This window comes from Haliotis rufescens, unplaced genomic scaffold (assembly GCF_023055435.1).
Source record: "Haliotis rufescens isolate VD_foot unplaced genomic scaffold, xgHalRufe1.0.p SCAF_12, whole genome shotgun sequence".
NCBI lineage: Eukaryota > Metazoa > Mollusca > Gastropoda > Lepetellida > Haliotidae > Haliotis > Haliotis rufescens.
Genome location: NW_025963802.1, coordinates 23,721,905 through 23,738,835, shown reverse-complemented (window position 1 = coordinate 23,738,835; position 16,931 = coordinate 23,721,905). Strand labels below are relative to the sequence as shown.

At 41.2% G+C, this 16,931-nt stretch overlaps 1 protein-coding gene across 1 annotated transcript; it reads left to right on the top strand.

The window, feature by feature from the left end:
• The first annotated feature begins 467 nt into the window (after positions 1–467).
• On the top strand, positions 468–16,539 carry LOC124111704. The gene is made up of 3 exons (XM_046471479.2): positions 468–623; positions 1,725–2,642; positions 9,022–16,539. The coding sequence occupies exons 2-3, from the start codon at positions 1,775–1,777 to the stop codon at positions 10,389–10,391; spliced, it is 2,238 nt and encodes a 745-aa protein (XP_046327435.1). The 5' UTR covers positions 468–623; positions 1,725–1,774; the 3' UTR covers positions 10,392–16,539.
• The last annotated feature ends 392 nt before the right edge of the window (positions 16,540–16,931 follow it).

Below are 16,931 nucleotides of genomic sequence, written 5' to 3'. Positions count from 1 at the left end.
AGATTCTGATGAATTTTTAAAATATAACAATGTGGTTATGTTTGAGGTAATTATTAAGTTATATATACTAGGCCATATACAGAGAGAAAAAGCACAGCACAAACCCTCAGCCACAATATAACAAACGTCCGTTCATCAGTTATGGCTTGATGAGTCTCGTACGTGGTTCGAGTTGAAAGCGATAGCCAATTAAAACTGCACTTCAGAAACATTTGTCTTGGCGTGAAAGTTACAGTGATGCTGACAGGCACGTTATGATTATTACAGTCCATTTTGACATTCAGTCTTCCCAGTCTTATTAAAATTCTTCGTGAATAAGCTAAGGTGCAGACCTTTACGGCCAGTCAAGTTCAGTCTTGCATAATATTAAAAGTACACAATGACAAATGTAACAACAGACGCCTTTTCAGCTAAATAAACACAATAAGTTTTTCCGGGAATACTTTGTCATTGGGAGTTATGTCCCTTGAAACAGGGGGCTGTTTCCGGTACATAAAGAAGGCTTATGATTGCAGTTATAATTTAGATTAATGCATTCTTTTAGTACATTATTGGCCTAAATGACCATGCCTACAGGGGTCACTGTGTACCATACAACAAATCACTTTGCATAAGAAAAGCATGTAAGTATAAACAGTATGATTTTATTTGGACAAGCACCATCACCCCTACACGATATAGTCGACCGTTCTGCCTGACACTGACAGCAACTCTGACATAATTTCAGTGCTTATTATGCCAGACCTCTTTGTGTAGGTTGAGGATGCAGTGATATTAGAAGTATAGCGAAACTCGAAAGCCTAATTTCAATAGAGAATTATGTATTCAATCAAATCCGCATTTAACTTTAATGACAAAATCAGTGGCAACATATAGTCGTGATCCATGGATCATCAACATCTCTGAATATATCTGAGAAAGTTACATTGATGCTGACTGGCAAGTTACGATTAAACAACCCAAATAATGACAAGCTCTATCCTCAAAATATTTGTTATATCCCTATTACTAGTATTAGTCTACATATTAATCAGTACATTAAGACGACTAACAAATTGTTCATCAACAAATTTGATAATAGCAAACGAGTTCTTTGATTTTGTCAATGAAATTACTGTATATATTGTATTTGTTAAACAACTAGAATTTGGGAACACGACTGGTTAGATAAATTTTACTGATCACAATGAAACTTATTTACAATTTGAACACACTTTTCCATCACAACATCACTTACATGACATATGGGTTTATATGAGCTATTATTGCAAAAAATTTAAATTCATCCATAGAATCTAAACACAATATGCACATATTGCTCCTTGTGTACCTTCTGAAAGAACCAACACAAATAACGTAACCAATGTTGATGGTCTAGCCCGATTATGTGACAATGTTTTAATGAATATATTTCATAATGTTTATCACTCAACACTGAAACAACCAATTAGTCTAAATCCCCACACTGTGTAATAAAATACACATCAGCTTAGATATAAGTAACTTAGTTTTCTAAAGTCATCTTTATAATGCCCTTTACCATGTTTACTCTTAGTGAGGGGAACACAGACCCAACTGTTGTATCAGAAGTAAACTGTTTGTATCAGATCAATACAGTTTTGAGTTTGGTAAGATGCAATGACAAAGTTATCTACCAGTACATATTGATATGAATTAGTATCATTTAGTTGTACATCATTCTAATTGTGATTCTTTTTTTCCAGAAAATGTGCTTCAGCCATTGAGATAATAAGTTTTACGTATCTTCTGAGGAATGTTGAACACTCAAGCAATGGAGAAAGATTATTCTGTTCAGTTCTTCTCAACTTTTATTGCAAATCTTCAGAAACTTTGCCAAGCCTATATTAAGTTTGATAGAAATATTGAAGTTAGTGGCTATGTTTGTGTTGAAATAGACAATTCTAAGAAAGAGCGTTATGTGCTAAGTGAACTTGTCCAAAACTGTGGCAGTGTTGTAAGTGAGAGTTACTGCACAAAGGTTTTCCGCACTTTGCCACCATTAGCACCAACAAGTCAGAAATCAGCATCACAGATTGATCAGGATTCCTGGTCAGTGAATACACCTGCAGACAAACCCAGGCACAAGGTATCTCAGGAACGAAGAGGCAGCATCTCTAGCAATAAATCCATTGAAAGTTTAACAGACATCCGAGAATCAGAAAATGGTTCTGTTTCCAACTATAGCTCAGATGGAGCAGAAAATCTACGAGTCAGTTCAGGGCAGAGATCAAAACGAACATCTTTTGACCAGGACAAAGAAAACAGCATTCGGATGTCCTGGGATGCTGCTCAGAGGCTGTCTCAGGAGATCCAGTCAAGGACATGTTCAGAGTCAAGTCGTAGTTGGCATCAGGTACAGAGACGAGACAGCCTCCCTAGTTTTGCTCACATATCCAACCGAGGCCGGAGCAGCAGCAGTACCAGCCTGGCAAGTCCCTCAGAGACTGTTCTAGATCTAGAGTCCGTCAAGGTGGAGGGCTCCGGCACCAGACAGTCCTGCGTTCAGGCCAAACACCAGCCCTCCAGCCCCATAGAACATGGGGAGGGATTTGGTGGAGTGGTGCCAGTTGGCATCCATGCTAATCTCTCCAATCTCGGTCATATTGTGGAGGCATTTGCAGGTATGAATTTCTCAGAAAATATGTTTATTTATAGACATTTTAAAGTCAGAGTTCGAAGTTAAATGTAGCCTGCTAGCCTTGGGCTAGTACAAATTCCTGTGGGCTAGTACAAATGTCCTAATTCCCCCTTTGTTTTAACATAACAATAGTATTTTATTTTTACCCTGGCTGGTAAAATTTGGAGTTTAGTTCTAACCCTATTATATTTTAGAGTTTGCAATATTGTGGAAACATATTAATCATATGAGTTGTTCAATTAATAGTATTTGTTACAAATTAGTACTTTAGTCATCATGATCATATGGGTTTTGTCTCATCATTGAGCATGTTAAGCTCATATTCAGTACATTTTCAAAATATTTCTTATTTCATGTGTTATCAAGTTTTCAAATTTTTAAACTTTTCCTATCTCACACTTTGCATTTCTCCCTTCTTCTTCGATCCTATGTGGGAACATGCTTGAATCATGTTTCCAGCTTCTGAAAATAAAAATAGCCACCCAAGTCCCCCTGCATCTCCATGGTTACGTCCAAAAGTATGTCAATTATGTGCCTCTCATGCACGCAGTGCCTGCTTGAACTGACAACTTTTGCGCCTCTACCAATTCATTCTCTTTCTTATTGCCACTGTGTGGCGACATGTTTGAAACATCACAAAATTGTTGTCCCTCAATAAGTTGTTGAAGTATCCTAAATAATATGGGAAAGAAGGACAATCAACGTCCTGCTTGTAAAGAATGCAGACGTACCTATTCTCCACTCATTATGTTGCGCCTGTCAGTTACAGTGCATCCTTGGTTCCCGATGTACGGAATGACATTCCCCAACCAACTTGGCTTTTACAGTTCACCTGCAACATTGTCGTCGTCGTATTGCCGATCACTGTTCCAAAGCAGGGGATTCCGAAGCTAGTACCAGCTCATCACGCCTTAAAGACAATCCTGTCGAACCTGTAGTTTCTGTCACAGACGAAACCCTCTCAGACTGCTTCCTTACAGACGATTTGCCCACTCACGACCTGTCTACCACTCACAGTTCACAGGATCGGCCTTCGTTATCATATAAAGAACATGATCATCGAAGTCATTCTCGGAGTCGTTCCAGTTTGGCGCACAGATTGCCCGATCGTTGTCCTTCTAGGTCAGCTCCTCCCAACCCTTTTCCACCTATCCTACCCACGAGTTGGGATCACAGGGATCAATTGTGAAAGCAATATTCACTGTCCTCCTTTACTGTTCGGATCCTTCATTGACTCCTCAACCTACTGATCCTGTTTCGGTTGCCTCCCGCTCGACCCCTCCCGGATCGGGTGGTTCAGCTTCTACTTCGGGCGATCATGGTATCCAGGCTCAACCAACTGACAGTTCACATCCGTCAGGTGTTCTTGACGATCCCTCATCAACGCCTTCCTCGGTTGGGAGTTTTGAACCGGCGGACCCAGAATCGTTCATGCATTGGATAGCTGACGACTTCAGCTGCGGAGAGGTTCTCCGGATTCGCAGTTCCATCGGCTAGTTCGTCCAAGATCACGCTCCCTCCCAGACTGGTCTTACTGGACATTAACTTTAACCTAGATACGGCCTTTTGCGTCCTTTCGTCAATTACGGGATCGTCTCCATATCCCCCGCTTCACTTCATCCTTGAAGACACAGGCACTCATGGCATGTCTACTACGGTCACCTCCCCCGAGATTGACAGTGACGTTTCTACTCTACAACTTGGATACCACAGTCCGCCGTACCCTCCCACTTGTGTCTACTATTTTGTCAGCCATGGACGCACTCTCCGTCTCTCTCTCCGCTCATTCCCAAGAAGATGCCATTACTCGGGGCTTAATCAAAAGACATTTGGAGGATCAACAGAAAAAAGGATTGCCAATATCCCCAGTCTGTTCCTGCCCAGTCGATTTACGTGAGCTTATTTCTTCCCAGCCTAATCCCTTTCGGGGGGGCAGCAGAGGTCGAAGAGGTCAAAGGGGCTCGAAGCCCTCCTCGGGTCGATTTGGCTCCTTTACCGGACCCAAGGGCGCTGGCGAACCTTCCCAAGGGGGAGGTTCGGCAGGAACTTGACTCCTTTTCAAATCGGCACTGGGCACTTCCTCCCCCAGCCGTTCCCTTTACAGCCATACCCGTAGGCGGAAGACTCAAGATCTTTGCAAGCAATTGGACCTTGCTTGCAGACCCCTTCGTGACACAGCCGCTTCAACAAGGGTATCGATTACCGATGATCGCACCGCCACCTACGACGTTCCATCCCCATCAGAGGATATACCCGGCCAGGCAGCTACCAACATTGATCCACACTGTAGGTACGTTACTAGCAAAGAACGCTATCGAATGTCACGGCGCACTTCCCGCGACTCCTGGGTTTTATTATCCCATTTTTCCTGTCCCCCAAAAGGGCAGTTTAAAACTACGGCTCATTTTCAGCATGACGACTTTCAACGCTATGTATGTCGAAACCCCACATCCTTTGTACGCTTATTCGTCCCGGCGATTATATGGTCAGTCTCGATCTCCAAGACGCTTATCTGCACGTTCCCATCCATCGGGAGCACCATCACTTCCTCCGGTTCGTTTTAAAGACCACCATTACCAATGGAAGGTGCTCCTGGTTGGAATTTCTTCGGCCCCGTGGCTTTTTACCCGCCTCACCCGACCCATCACGAAGTTCCTACATCTTCCCGGGATCGTGTTCGATTCTTGTCTAGACGACTGCATTCAAGTTCACGCAGATGCCGTTTTTCCCCGTCTACAACTCGCCTTCGCAATGCGTCTTCTCAGACAACTCAGCTGGCTTATCAACAAACGTCGGAACTCATTCCTACCCAACGTTTCCAATTCATAGGAGTCCTGTTCGACACTCGGCAAGGTCTGATGTTCGTTCCCCACGAGTGGTAGGTGAAGATTCAACGTCTCATACCGTTAGCACTCAAACATCCGCTTCAACTGCGCCAGTGGCAACAACTCCTGGGCCTCCTAACATCGGCGCAGGCGATTGTCACACGTCAATCTCTCTTTCGCTCAATCTCCACCCTCATCTTCAATGGTGGCTGTTCGCGTTGAACATTTGCGACAGGGTCTCCTTGACGCCATTCGTCCCATCCCTCCATCTGTTCATCGACGCTTCAACCATCAGTTGGGGAGCACATTTTCAAGATGTGGCGGTGGTCTGACGTAGAACATTGCCTTCACATCAACAATCTCGAGTTCAAGGCAGAAATTCTCGTGATTTCACATTTGTATAACCTCCTCCGGTCCTCCTCCCTCATGATCCAGTCCGACAACACGGCAGTAGTGTGGTCCATTAATAGGATGGGATCCACGAAGTCGATGTCCCTACTCTCACTTGCTCTCAAGTTCTTTCATCTCATCAACTCCACAATGAACATGTCTGCCCTCGGCACATTCCGGGGATATCCAACGTCATAGCAGACTCCATGTCCCGACCAGACAGACCATCACCAACCGAGTGGTCTCTTCATCCACAATCGTTCCAATGGATTTGCCAACTTTATAGGGCCCCGGAAGTAGACCTCTTCGCCACCCACTTCAATGCTCAACAATCCCAATTCGTATCTCCCATCCCCGACCCTCTGGCTTGGGAGGATGACCATTTGGCAATCTTGTGGGAAGGTCTCAATGCCTACGCCTTTCCCACGACAGGGCTCCTTCCCCGGGTCCTACAGAAGGTAGCAGCCACAAATCACCTGTCTCTGATTTTCGTCGCACCCAATTGGCCAACGCGCAACTGGTTCCCCACCTTGCTACGGCTCACGGACGAATGATTTCATCCTCTTCCGCTCTGCGACGACCTCCTCATTCAACTGCACTTTCGATGGCTCCATCAGTCTCTTACAATGCTCCATCTTTGCGTTTGGCGCATCTGCAGAAGTCCCTCATAGCAAAAGGTTACTCCCAGCAGGTAGCGAACCCCATCTCTGCTGCCCACCGTGCTTCCACCAGGCGCCTTTATGACCACAAGTGGACGGCTTTTGAGACTTATTGTCGCGCTCATGATATTTCCACTCCTACCTCGGTTTCAGCTTAACAAATTGCCGAATACTTACATCACCTGCGTTGGACTCGGAAACTTCAGGGGTCCACGTTGGGAACCTACCTCGCGGCTATTAACTCCGTCATCGCCACCACTTCCGGTGCGAAGGTTTCCACGGTTACAGAGCTACAATCTCTCTTCCGTTCCTACAAATTAGCCGACCAAGCTGCTCATTTTCGGCCTCCTTCGTGGGACCTAAGCGTTATTCTTCAACACCTGGTTTCCGGTGATTACAAACCACCGACGGAGTAGGATTTCGAGACAGTTATGCCGAAGACCGTTTTTTTGTTGACTTTTTCCACCACTGCACGGGTTAGCGAAATTCATGCTTTGGATGTCACAAGGGTCCAATTTGAAGTGGCAGGCGTTCCAGGGGCTTCGTGGCAAAGAACCAACATCCCGGACAACCGGACAGGCTATTTACGATTCCCCCTCTCTCGGTTATTTTGGGATCTAACAACCACGAAGACATGTCTTTGTGCCCAGTTCGGGTGCTTCGAATATACCTCGATGCATTTCGCCAACATAGACGTTCCCAGAAAAGACTTTTCTTCCCATTGTCAACCGCCTCTACATTGGATCACGTTCGACGCTATCCTTCTGGCTCTGCCCCATCATTCTGCAAGCATATACTTTCGCCGGGCTGCCTCCAACTACAACGTCCAATCCTCACGAGACTCATGCGGTTGTTTCTACCATGGCCCTCCACAGTAACTGGGCCCTTTCAACCATCATGGAAGGGTGCTTTTGGAAGTCCGACACTGTTTTCGTGCCTCACTACCTTTGCGACATTTCAGTCACAGATGTACAACATCTTCCCAAAGCAAGGGAGTTAACTGACTATAAAGTTCCAGTTTCCACCCTTGCCGATCTAGGCTGGGATTATGGAGTTAGATTTTGGCTAGACTAATGAGTCTATGCATAGTCCAATCAAAATCGCGAACCGAAATCGAAATCCGAAGTGACCAATCGGTGCGGCCGATCATATACATTCAGTCACAATCGTACAAGGGCTCAACAAGTTTGGTTCGTTGGTGTTGGCACAACAACTGTCTCGCTCCAGTTCACACAGAACATAAACTGTTAATACTACGTAATCCTTGCAGGTTACAATTGTATATACAGAATAAATCGTTAAACATTTACGTGGTGTTACATGTTTTTTATTTTTCGAGTTCCCAGATTGAGTCCCTTTTGGAGGGTGGATTAGCTCATCTGTAGAGACATTTTAGTCATAATTTACGAAGTCACCATTCGGTGCGGCCAATCAAAAACAAAACAAAAACAAAAACAACAACTACAAAAGATCGGTGTCCCGAACCTTTATTCCGCTCACCTCTGCCTCAGGTATCTGTGATGTAGGGTTTTGGTTTGAAGGTCCATTGCTATGGAATATTGTCGATCGTTCCTCTTCTCGTTTTGGTTTGCTTCATACACTTGTATGTGTTTTATAACCATGACAAAGCGTTAAAAGAGTTACCAAACCTTGCACACTCTATGGTCCGTGGGAGAAAGTTGCTGTGTTTTGTTTGAAGAATCGATGCCCATCCAGGATCGATTTTAAGTCGTCTGCTGTTTTACAGCTACGCGGTCGTTCTATATGTATGATGACATACTGGAAAAAATGTTCGGCATGTATACCCGATCTCATGCTCTTTTGTTTGAGTAACGTATCGGGATCGTTAACACCGGTTGATCGTGGGTTTTTTTCCCGCTCACAAGTTCATGTCTTTTAGATGCCAGACAGTTTTCAAAATTCTAAAACAAATTCAAAATTACACTGTCTAGGCCCAGCTTCCTCGTGCATATCTCACGGTTGGAGTCTTGGCTTGGGTATCTGCGGCCCACCATCCAACCATGGGATAAAATGCAAAGTGTGATATAATTTTTGTATAAATTGTATATTTATATACTTATCTACCTGATATAATTTTTGTATAAATTGTATATTTATATACTTACCTACCTTTTGGACGTAACCATGGAGATGCAGGGGGGGCTTGGGTGTCTATTTTTATTTTCAGAAGCTGGAAACATGATTCAAGCATGTTCCCACATAGGATCGAAGAAGAAGGGAGAAATACAAAGTGTGAGATAGGATAAGTATATAAATATACAATTTATACTAAAATTTCCAATATTTCTTTATTGCATTGTTACCTTTAGCATCATCATTTTTCTCTCCTGCAAATTGCTTTTTTAGACTTTGTAAATATGATGAAGAAGACAGAACTTGGTCTGGCCTTACCATTTGTATATTGTCTGTCACAATGTCTCATCATCTTTTATGTATTTGCTTAATTGGTAATATTTCTAATTTCAAGCATCAAGATCAGCAATAGCTCAACCCGCCCACAGTTCTGAAGACAGATTCTCGCGCCCCAGTGTCTCAGTCTCTCAAGCAAGCCACTCTCCTGCTGTTCACTCCCAAGTCCCAACAGACATCTCGTCGGGGAGGAGTCGCGGGCCGTCTCTCGCCGCCAGTCGTAGTCAGCAGGAGGTGTTCATGCAGATGTTGCCTCAAGGCTATGGTCAGTCCAGCAGCAGACACTCGGTACAGATGGTGCAGGCAGCAGACAGGCAGCACAAACTAGAGGCCTCACTTGGGGACTGTCCCGAAGATGTCATAGACCTGGACATCGATGATATGGACACTGACCATACTGATAGCTCTATTGCTGATGTCAATGCAAGTCTCACATTGTCGGGGATTGACCAGAGTGTTTTGTCTGAGTATATGACATCTTCAGTTCAGGTGACAGATATTCAAAGAAAGAGGAACGCTCAGCTGAACTGCCAGAGATACGCTTTGAGGCTGTTCTGTGAATTTCACCAAAGTAAATCAGGTTCTATGTCTTCCTTGGACACCATCCCTCAGGAACAACTCGACGTTATGCTTAGTGACTTCTATGCAACATCTAAGAAAGGAAATGGAGAGGACTTCACTGTCAGTTCCCTTAGAAGTATCCAATACTACCTGGAGTCTCATCTGTTTGAGAACTTCATCTTGTCAGGGTCAAGGGCGGTGGTATTCAAGAACTCACGTCAAGCATTACGGAAAAGATGCGAAGAGTTGCGAGTCAAACAGAAGTCTTCACCTATCAACAAACGTAATATGACTTCTTCGGACATAGACCTCCTGTTTGAAAAAGGGCAGCTAGGAGCAGCCACTCCTGATGTTCTGCTCAACACTCTGTGGTTGATGAATGTCATGTGTTTCGGAATCAAAGGCAGCGAACATTTCTCTCTTCGATGGGGAGACATCATTCTTAACACTGACAAAGAAGGAAGACAGTTCCTGGAATATGCAGGATCTGGAACTTCCGGGCAGCCAATCCATTGTCTCCGAGTGTATTCACTCCCTCATAATCAGTCCCGATGCTGTGTTCACTTTTTCAAGCAATACCTAAGCCATCGTCCTGCAATAGCCCTTCAGCCAGATGACCCATTCTACCTCGCCATCAACAACCAGTATGAGAGGGTCGGGTCTTGGTATGTGAAGGAGAAACTGTCCATGAGCAGACTGTCCTCCACATGGAGGAATATACTGTTTGCAGCAGGACTACCTTCAGAGAGGAAGCCACCGGTTGGCTACCAGACAGGACTCTTCCTCCAGGCAGCACAGATCCCTGTGCCACTCAGTCGGCACATGGACAGAACAGCACCAGAGGGGGCTGCTGCTGCCTCCAAGTAATGATTGCATACTGCTGAACACCTATACGTCTTAGATCAAACGGAGATACAGATACTGAAATAGTGGGGGGTAGAAAGATAACTATTTTTGTAACATGCATCATCAAGACCCAGGGATGACATCCAGCTGCTTCCATGGCAAGTCATGTGAAAAATTGTTTGAAAATGTATTTTGGGCAATATATCATGTTTTTAGTTCACCTGACTGAACATGCTGAAAGTCAAGTGAGCTTATGTCGTGGCATATTGTTCATTCATCTCTCCTTCACTTGGCTATTTCAACATCACCTTGGAAACTGCAAGGCTGAAACTTCACATTGATCAGTAGTTTGTCTGGTCTGGACTGCATTTGGCATCATACTGTAGCTAAGGTCGGTGTTGAACAACAAGCATAAATTTCATATCTGACTTTCAAACATGGCCACCATAGCAGCCATATTGAGAATTTTACTTTTTGCCAATTTCTACGAGTGTTATTGTCTAGATTATAAAATTTGATACATGATTAGCTATGGGTATTTTGATATTTGATTCAGCTACAGGTCATAACAGCCATATTGAACATTTCCTTTTAGTCCATTTCTGAGCCTTTTCTGCATGAAACATTATAACATTTGCAATGGATTAAGTAAGTACTATCCACACTAACATGTTACGTGCATGTGTTAATGTGTAAATTGATTCAGAGAAGATGCTTTTAGGATGTCTGTTGTGAAGAAATATTTATTTCTTTAACTTATTCTTCTTCACCCCTGAAGACTTTTCTGCTTTAATATAATATTCCAGAAGATTACAGGTGAGCTTCAGAGCCTTATGGCTCTAATTTCAATTTTTTATAACATTTTCATGAAAATTGTAGTTCGTCTTCTTCATGTTAATATTTGTATCACTGTTTGCAGTGTTGTAACCAAATGGTTCATATTGCTGTGTTGGCATTTCTACTATCTTATTTGTGTGTAATTGTCATCATGATATGCACAATGATCATATCAAATGTTGTGTTTTCTTTGTTTTGTAACAAGCTCCATCATCATGAATATCATCATCCACATTATCATCAATCATCAACATCATCATCAACATCAACATCAACATCATCAATCGTCATAGGCAACAAGAACATTACACTACCCCTTACTTAGAAATTGGGACATTTTGAGACTGACAATTCACTTACATCTCATATATATATTGTATATTGAAGCACAGGGCTACACTGCAGACATTGTCAGGTTTATAGTTGGTTGAAATGGCCAGCACATGTTGAGATGAGTTGTTTCTCCAGAGTTGTGACTGGACACATCTCTACATGTTGAGTACATGTGTGTAAGTATAACTCACTGTGTACGGGAAATTTGTAAGAGTTTAAGAGTTTGTAGTAATATTGAAAGTGTGCTTCAGGTGACACCGTGAGAGCACAACAAATTCAATCCTTTAGGATTGACTCCACTAAGTGGGAATATTGTTTGATTCGTCTTCGAATAAAATTAAAAAGAAATGTTTCTTTTCAGCTTTTCGTTATGAAGCAATATACTTTTCACTGTAGCAGGTGACTGTATGAGAGTCAAATCCCTTTTATAAAACACAAATTAATAATTCAAAAGGCCTGCAGGATAAATTGTTAAATGTTAATTTTATGTTATTAATGACATGTATGATGTTAGTGATTTCTGTAATGCAACTGTTGTGGTAGTGTGTATTCATGTCCTGTCAAGGGCAGCATCCAGATGGTACAGTTGTAATCATGTGAACACATTCGATGGTATGGGTGTGAAATGTATCCACAAGTTTTGAACACGTTTGGAGGTATTTGTCTTTTTTAACAGCTCACTTTTTTCGATTTGACTAATGTTTTGATGTATTAAGTGCAGTTCGCATAGAATGTTCTGGACAATATGTTTCTTATACGTACAAAAAACAATAGTCAAAAAGATCTTATCTAAATTACAAAAGACTGGTGTAAGTCCTATAATTGAATCAGTCATGATAAGAGTGGTGTCGGTGTTGACAAAGAGGGCCTGACTGATACAGCCACTACAATATGAACTGATGTCCTGGGGCCCAGCTTCCATCTGGCTGCTGTGTGTTGAATGACTGTGAATCTTGTGTCAGCTGAATCAAACCTCACCTGTACTGAATAATGCCTGAGAACCAAGCAGGCTTTCACCTATCTGTAAGATTTGTTGTTCTTTTCACTTAGTACTTTCCACAACAGAATGGACGGCAATCTGTGTAAGAGCCTTTGACACTCCAGATAATTGTTCCTCATATGAAGGTAAAATTTCTTCTTCTTTTGGAGTATATTGTTACTTCAGAGGTGGATCCAGGACGTTAAAACGGAGATGTTCCACTTGGGCTGTTTGTAACTTCTGTGGGGTGTGCGTGTGTGCCACCCACTTTATGTAAACCAATAATAATTATGTTTTAACAACCAAATCAACATGTTATCATGGTAGGCAATGGGCATAGAAAATGTCATCAGATGTTAAAAAAGGGAATGTGCCACTGTACTTCTTAATGCCATGACAGTATATGAGCACATGGAACAGGAGTATACTGGTGTATGAAGTTCAGAAGGTGTTTGGTTTTTCTGAGTTTATGGATCCACCAACATAAACATAAAGGTCTGTTAAAATGGTTAATGATATACAACCAAATGTAAGTGCAGACTGATAGAATGCGACACTCTATACAGCAAGCTTCCTTCACTAGAATTCTTTGATTTGTCATTTTGACCATACTTCAAAAATTATTTTTTACAGTTATGTTTTTATTATATGACCATGCTAATCAAATGATTTTGAAATGTAATTAAGTCTTTATATCTTATTCTTTGGTAAATTCTCCTAATACTTTGCAGAAATGTTCCTATGTACCTCTTGAGCCAGTGACGATTAGACAAAGGTTCTTGTTGGCGCTTAGTTGTATGTAATGCTGATCTGTGATCAATGGAATGCAGATTCAAAGATGTGCAACTGATCATGTACTCTGAACATAGAAATGATGTGTGTATAATCATGCTTCTTGGTCATGATGTAATTCCTTATTTATTCTTTATATCATATATATTATATATTTTTTGTGCTTTATAGATGGGGTCAATCAATTCCCCACGATATGATGTAGAATAAGACATTCTGTATACATGGGTTTCAGACACAAGTTGTATATTGGTAATGCTCAGAGTGTAGGAGCATACACAGATTTTGAATTAAATGATTGGATGGCATGTCTTCATAAGGAAAGACAACTGAATAATTTGGGGCTAAGAAACAAAGATTGTTTGAATATATTGATATATTGTGTTTTGTTATTTCAAGTGCACCCCACTTTAGAAACAGCTGTGTCTGTGTTTGCAGGATAGTGTAAGTGGCCAAGTTGCCTTGGTCACTGAAAGCAAATGTACAGAGTTACATCCCTTAGCTGCCAGGATCTGCTGGTCCAATCCCAGATTCAGCCTGAGGGTCATCCTTGGTCATACTCTCATACTCATTCTACGCAATTCCACTGTGGTAAACATGTGCAGGCTGCATGACACAACAGGCTTTCCTCCCACATGTCTCTCAGTGGTATTAATGCTGGAATATTGCTAAAAGCGGCGTAAAACCATACTCACTCACTCACTCACTAATGCACTGTGACCAAATGCAATAAGAAAAACTCATGTCTGATTTGAAATCCTGAGAAAAACATGTTTTAGATCAATAACTTTGATAACTCTTAAGTTGGGGTTTTAAATATTTTATACAATTTCCAATCTTTCATCAGAAAGTTTTATGCTGATTTGTTACATGCTTTTTTCCTATTCATATAATTTATATGTGTATTAAATGTGTTATACAGTTTGTTAGTTATATCATATCTGTTGCATTTATTATCCTGTACAAGTAGCAAACATTTATATAGTGTCACAGGGAGACATTTACTCCACAATGACAGAGGAAAAAGTTCATAACAAATATATATTGAATATTGAAGAGTTCGTATCCAAATTTGCTGTTTTTGTTTTGCCCATCTTTAATGTTGGTTATTGCACTGTGATGAATTTGTTATGTGTTGCCTTGTGTGCGTTACTTAATACAATGTTGGCCTCTATGTAGAGACATCTGGGGGATCTTCATAAGGCACATATGTATAGAAACATCATTGCAGTGGAGTCCGTCCAAATTGGACTTTTCTCCGGTTCCCTCAGTTCTTAAATAAATTATCATTACTGAAACTGACCTACAACTCTCTAATTCAGACTTTTTATACTTTGGACTAGAATTAAGCCCCCAATAACCAATTTACTATTGAAAAGAAGCTGTCTAAATCAGACTGGACCAGACCAGACTGCATATTCTCTCACTTTGAAGTAAGCTCAATCATTGTCAGCTGAAACAACATTGCTAATTAGCCAAGTCATCCTACTGATCTGAACACTTTGTTGTCCGCTTGGTTAATTAGAATTTACTCACTTGTTAATGAGAAACTCAGTTTAATTAGAGTATCTCAGTGTCATGAGTGTGACAATAAATAACGTTAAACACAGCTTGACATTTTGCTTGCAAGTCTGGCATCAGTAGGCAGATTGTCTCTTCAGTCCAACTTTTGTTCTCTGTGTAATCTGGACCTTGCCTTAAACCGGACTTTTTTACCGGTCCCAGCTGAGTCAAAATTGGACAGATTCCAATGTACTGAAGAAAATAGCGTTCACATAAGAACATGCTCCAAATCCTATTAATCGTACTGATCTCAAGGATAGCAGAGGGTTCTGTAGCTTCAGACAGTGAATGTATCCAATAGTTCTCATAGTAAAGGATTCTATTGGTTCAGATAGTAAAGGATTCTATTTGTTCAGATATTAAAGGATTTTATTGGATCAGATATTAAAGGGTTCAATGTGTTCAGATATACATTTACATTTCTGCCGTGATGTAGACAATCTGTGAGTGATTAGAGACCTGTCATTGAACGAGGTCCTACATATCTTGCATATATTTCTTTTTTCTTGTTTCTTCATGTATGGAGACCAATTTCAGTTGTTTGTGATAAGTGCATGTCTGTTTAAACAATCTGCCTGTAAAAGATGATGAGGATAACGCACAAGCTATTGGACATTCGATACAAATAATGTACGCGCCAGCAAAGCCTTTCTAAGGACACACCATGCTTTGACCTAACAGTGAAAACAACATGGAAATAATCTAGTTGTTTAGGATCCTTAAGAGCAATTCACTTATTACACTAAACTGCCAGGCAAAAGAAAGTGTCCGTGGTTGATCCAGGGGTTCTTGGGAGGGCCACCTCCCCTGTTCACATCTGATGACATTAGTGTGCGCATTGCCCACCATGATAACATGTGGTTGTTAAAGTAAAACTAATAATGGTTTACATACAGTGTGTGTGATGTTTTGGGTAGGCTTCTGGGTGGACTCACACCCCACCCACCCCAAGTTACAAATGGCCCAAGTGGAACAACCCCTATTTTAGAATCCTGGACCCGTTCCTGAAAATAAACCCATCTTTGATGGTGGGTAAAAATAAAACTAAGAAAAAATGTTTTTGATGGTGGTGTATTTGAAACAGCTGTCATAGTTGTGTTTTGGACTGTTTTCAGCCCAGTTATGTTTTGATAATGTTTGTAATTGTTTGGTCAAATTCTGTTTTCAAGGATATACTAACTTCCTTTTGGCCGGCAGCATATGTTTGTCTAGTCCTTCAGCCCAATATTTGTACATTGTACAGTTAACTCTAAACACATTTCATTGCACTTTTATTAAGCTTTACTTATGTTATTAACTAAAATAATTAGTAATATCTATAAGATGCTATCTTGTTCCTTCGTTGAATTCTCTTCTACCTCTGACTCTCATTCATGTCCTATTCTCTGAACAACTATTGATGTATTGTGTGGTTATCACCATGTTTGATCATTATTAGTGTGAACTGTCCCATTGAATGTTGATTCTTTTCATTTCACAAATGTAATTTATTCACCGAAAACATATATCCATTTTCTGCCAGTATACCCTATATTTTAACTAGTCATAGCATTTTCTATGGTAGTTTAATCTGATGAGTTTATTCTCCAACATAATTTACAACCGTGTGAACTGTTAACATCAGTGAATTTGTTTACTTTGATGTAAATAAAAAGAGAGATCAAATTACTTGTAGTTGTGTTGGTTTTAAGATCAGATCAATGACCTAACACATGGGAACATGACACAATCAGCACTCAGTAGCGATTCCAGGACAGACTCGACATCAGTTCATATGTGCCATCACCTGTCTTGGCTTTCCAAAACTACATTCAGTGTAGTATCCCTTCTGATGGTATACCAAGAGATTCACAATGCATCAAAGTGATTAGTAATCACCTATTTCAACACAAATTATTGAATTACCTGTAACATCGCACCAAACCCATGACCTGACTGTCTTAGTTTAGCATCGAGCCTGACCCATAACCTGATAGTCTCAGTGTAACTAAGGTTGACTGTGTTCGTGTTGCATCATACCTGAGCTTTGACCAGGAAGTCCTAATCTAGAGAAGCAT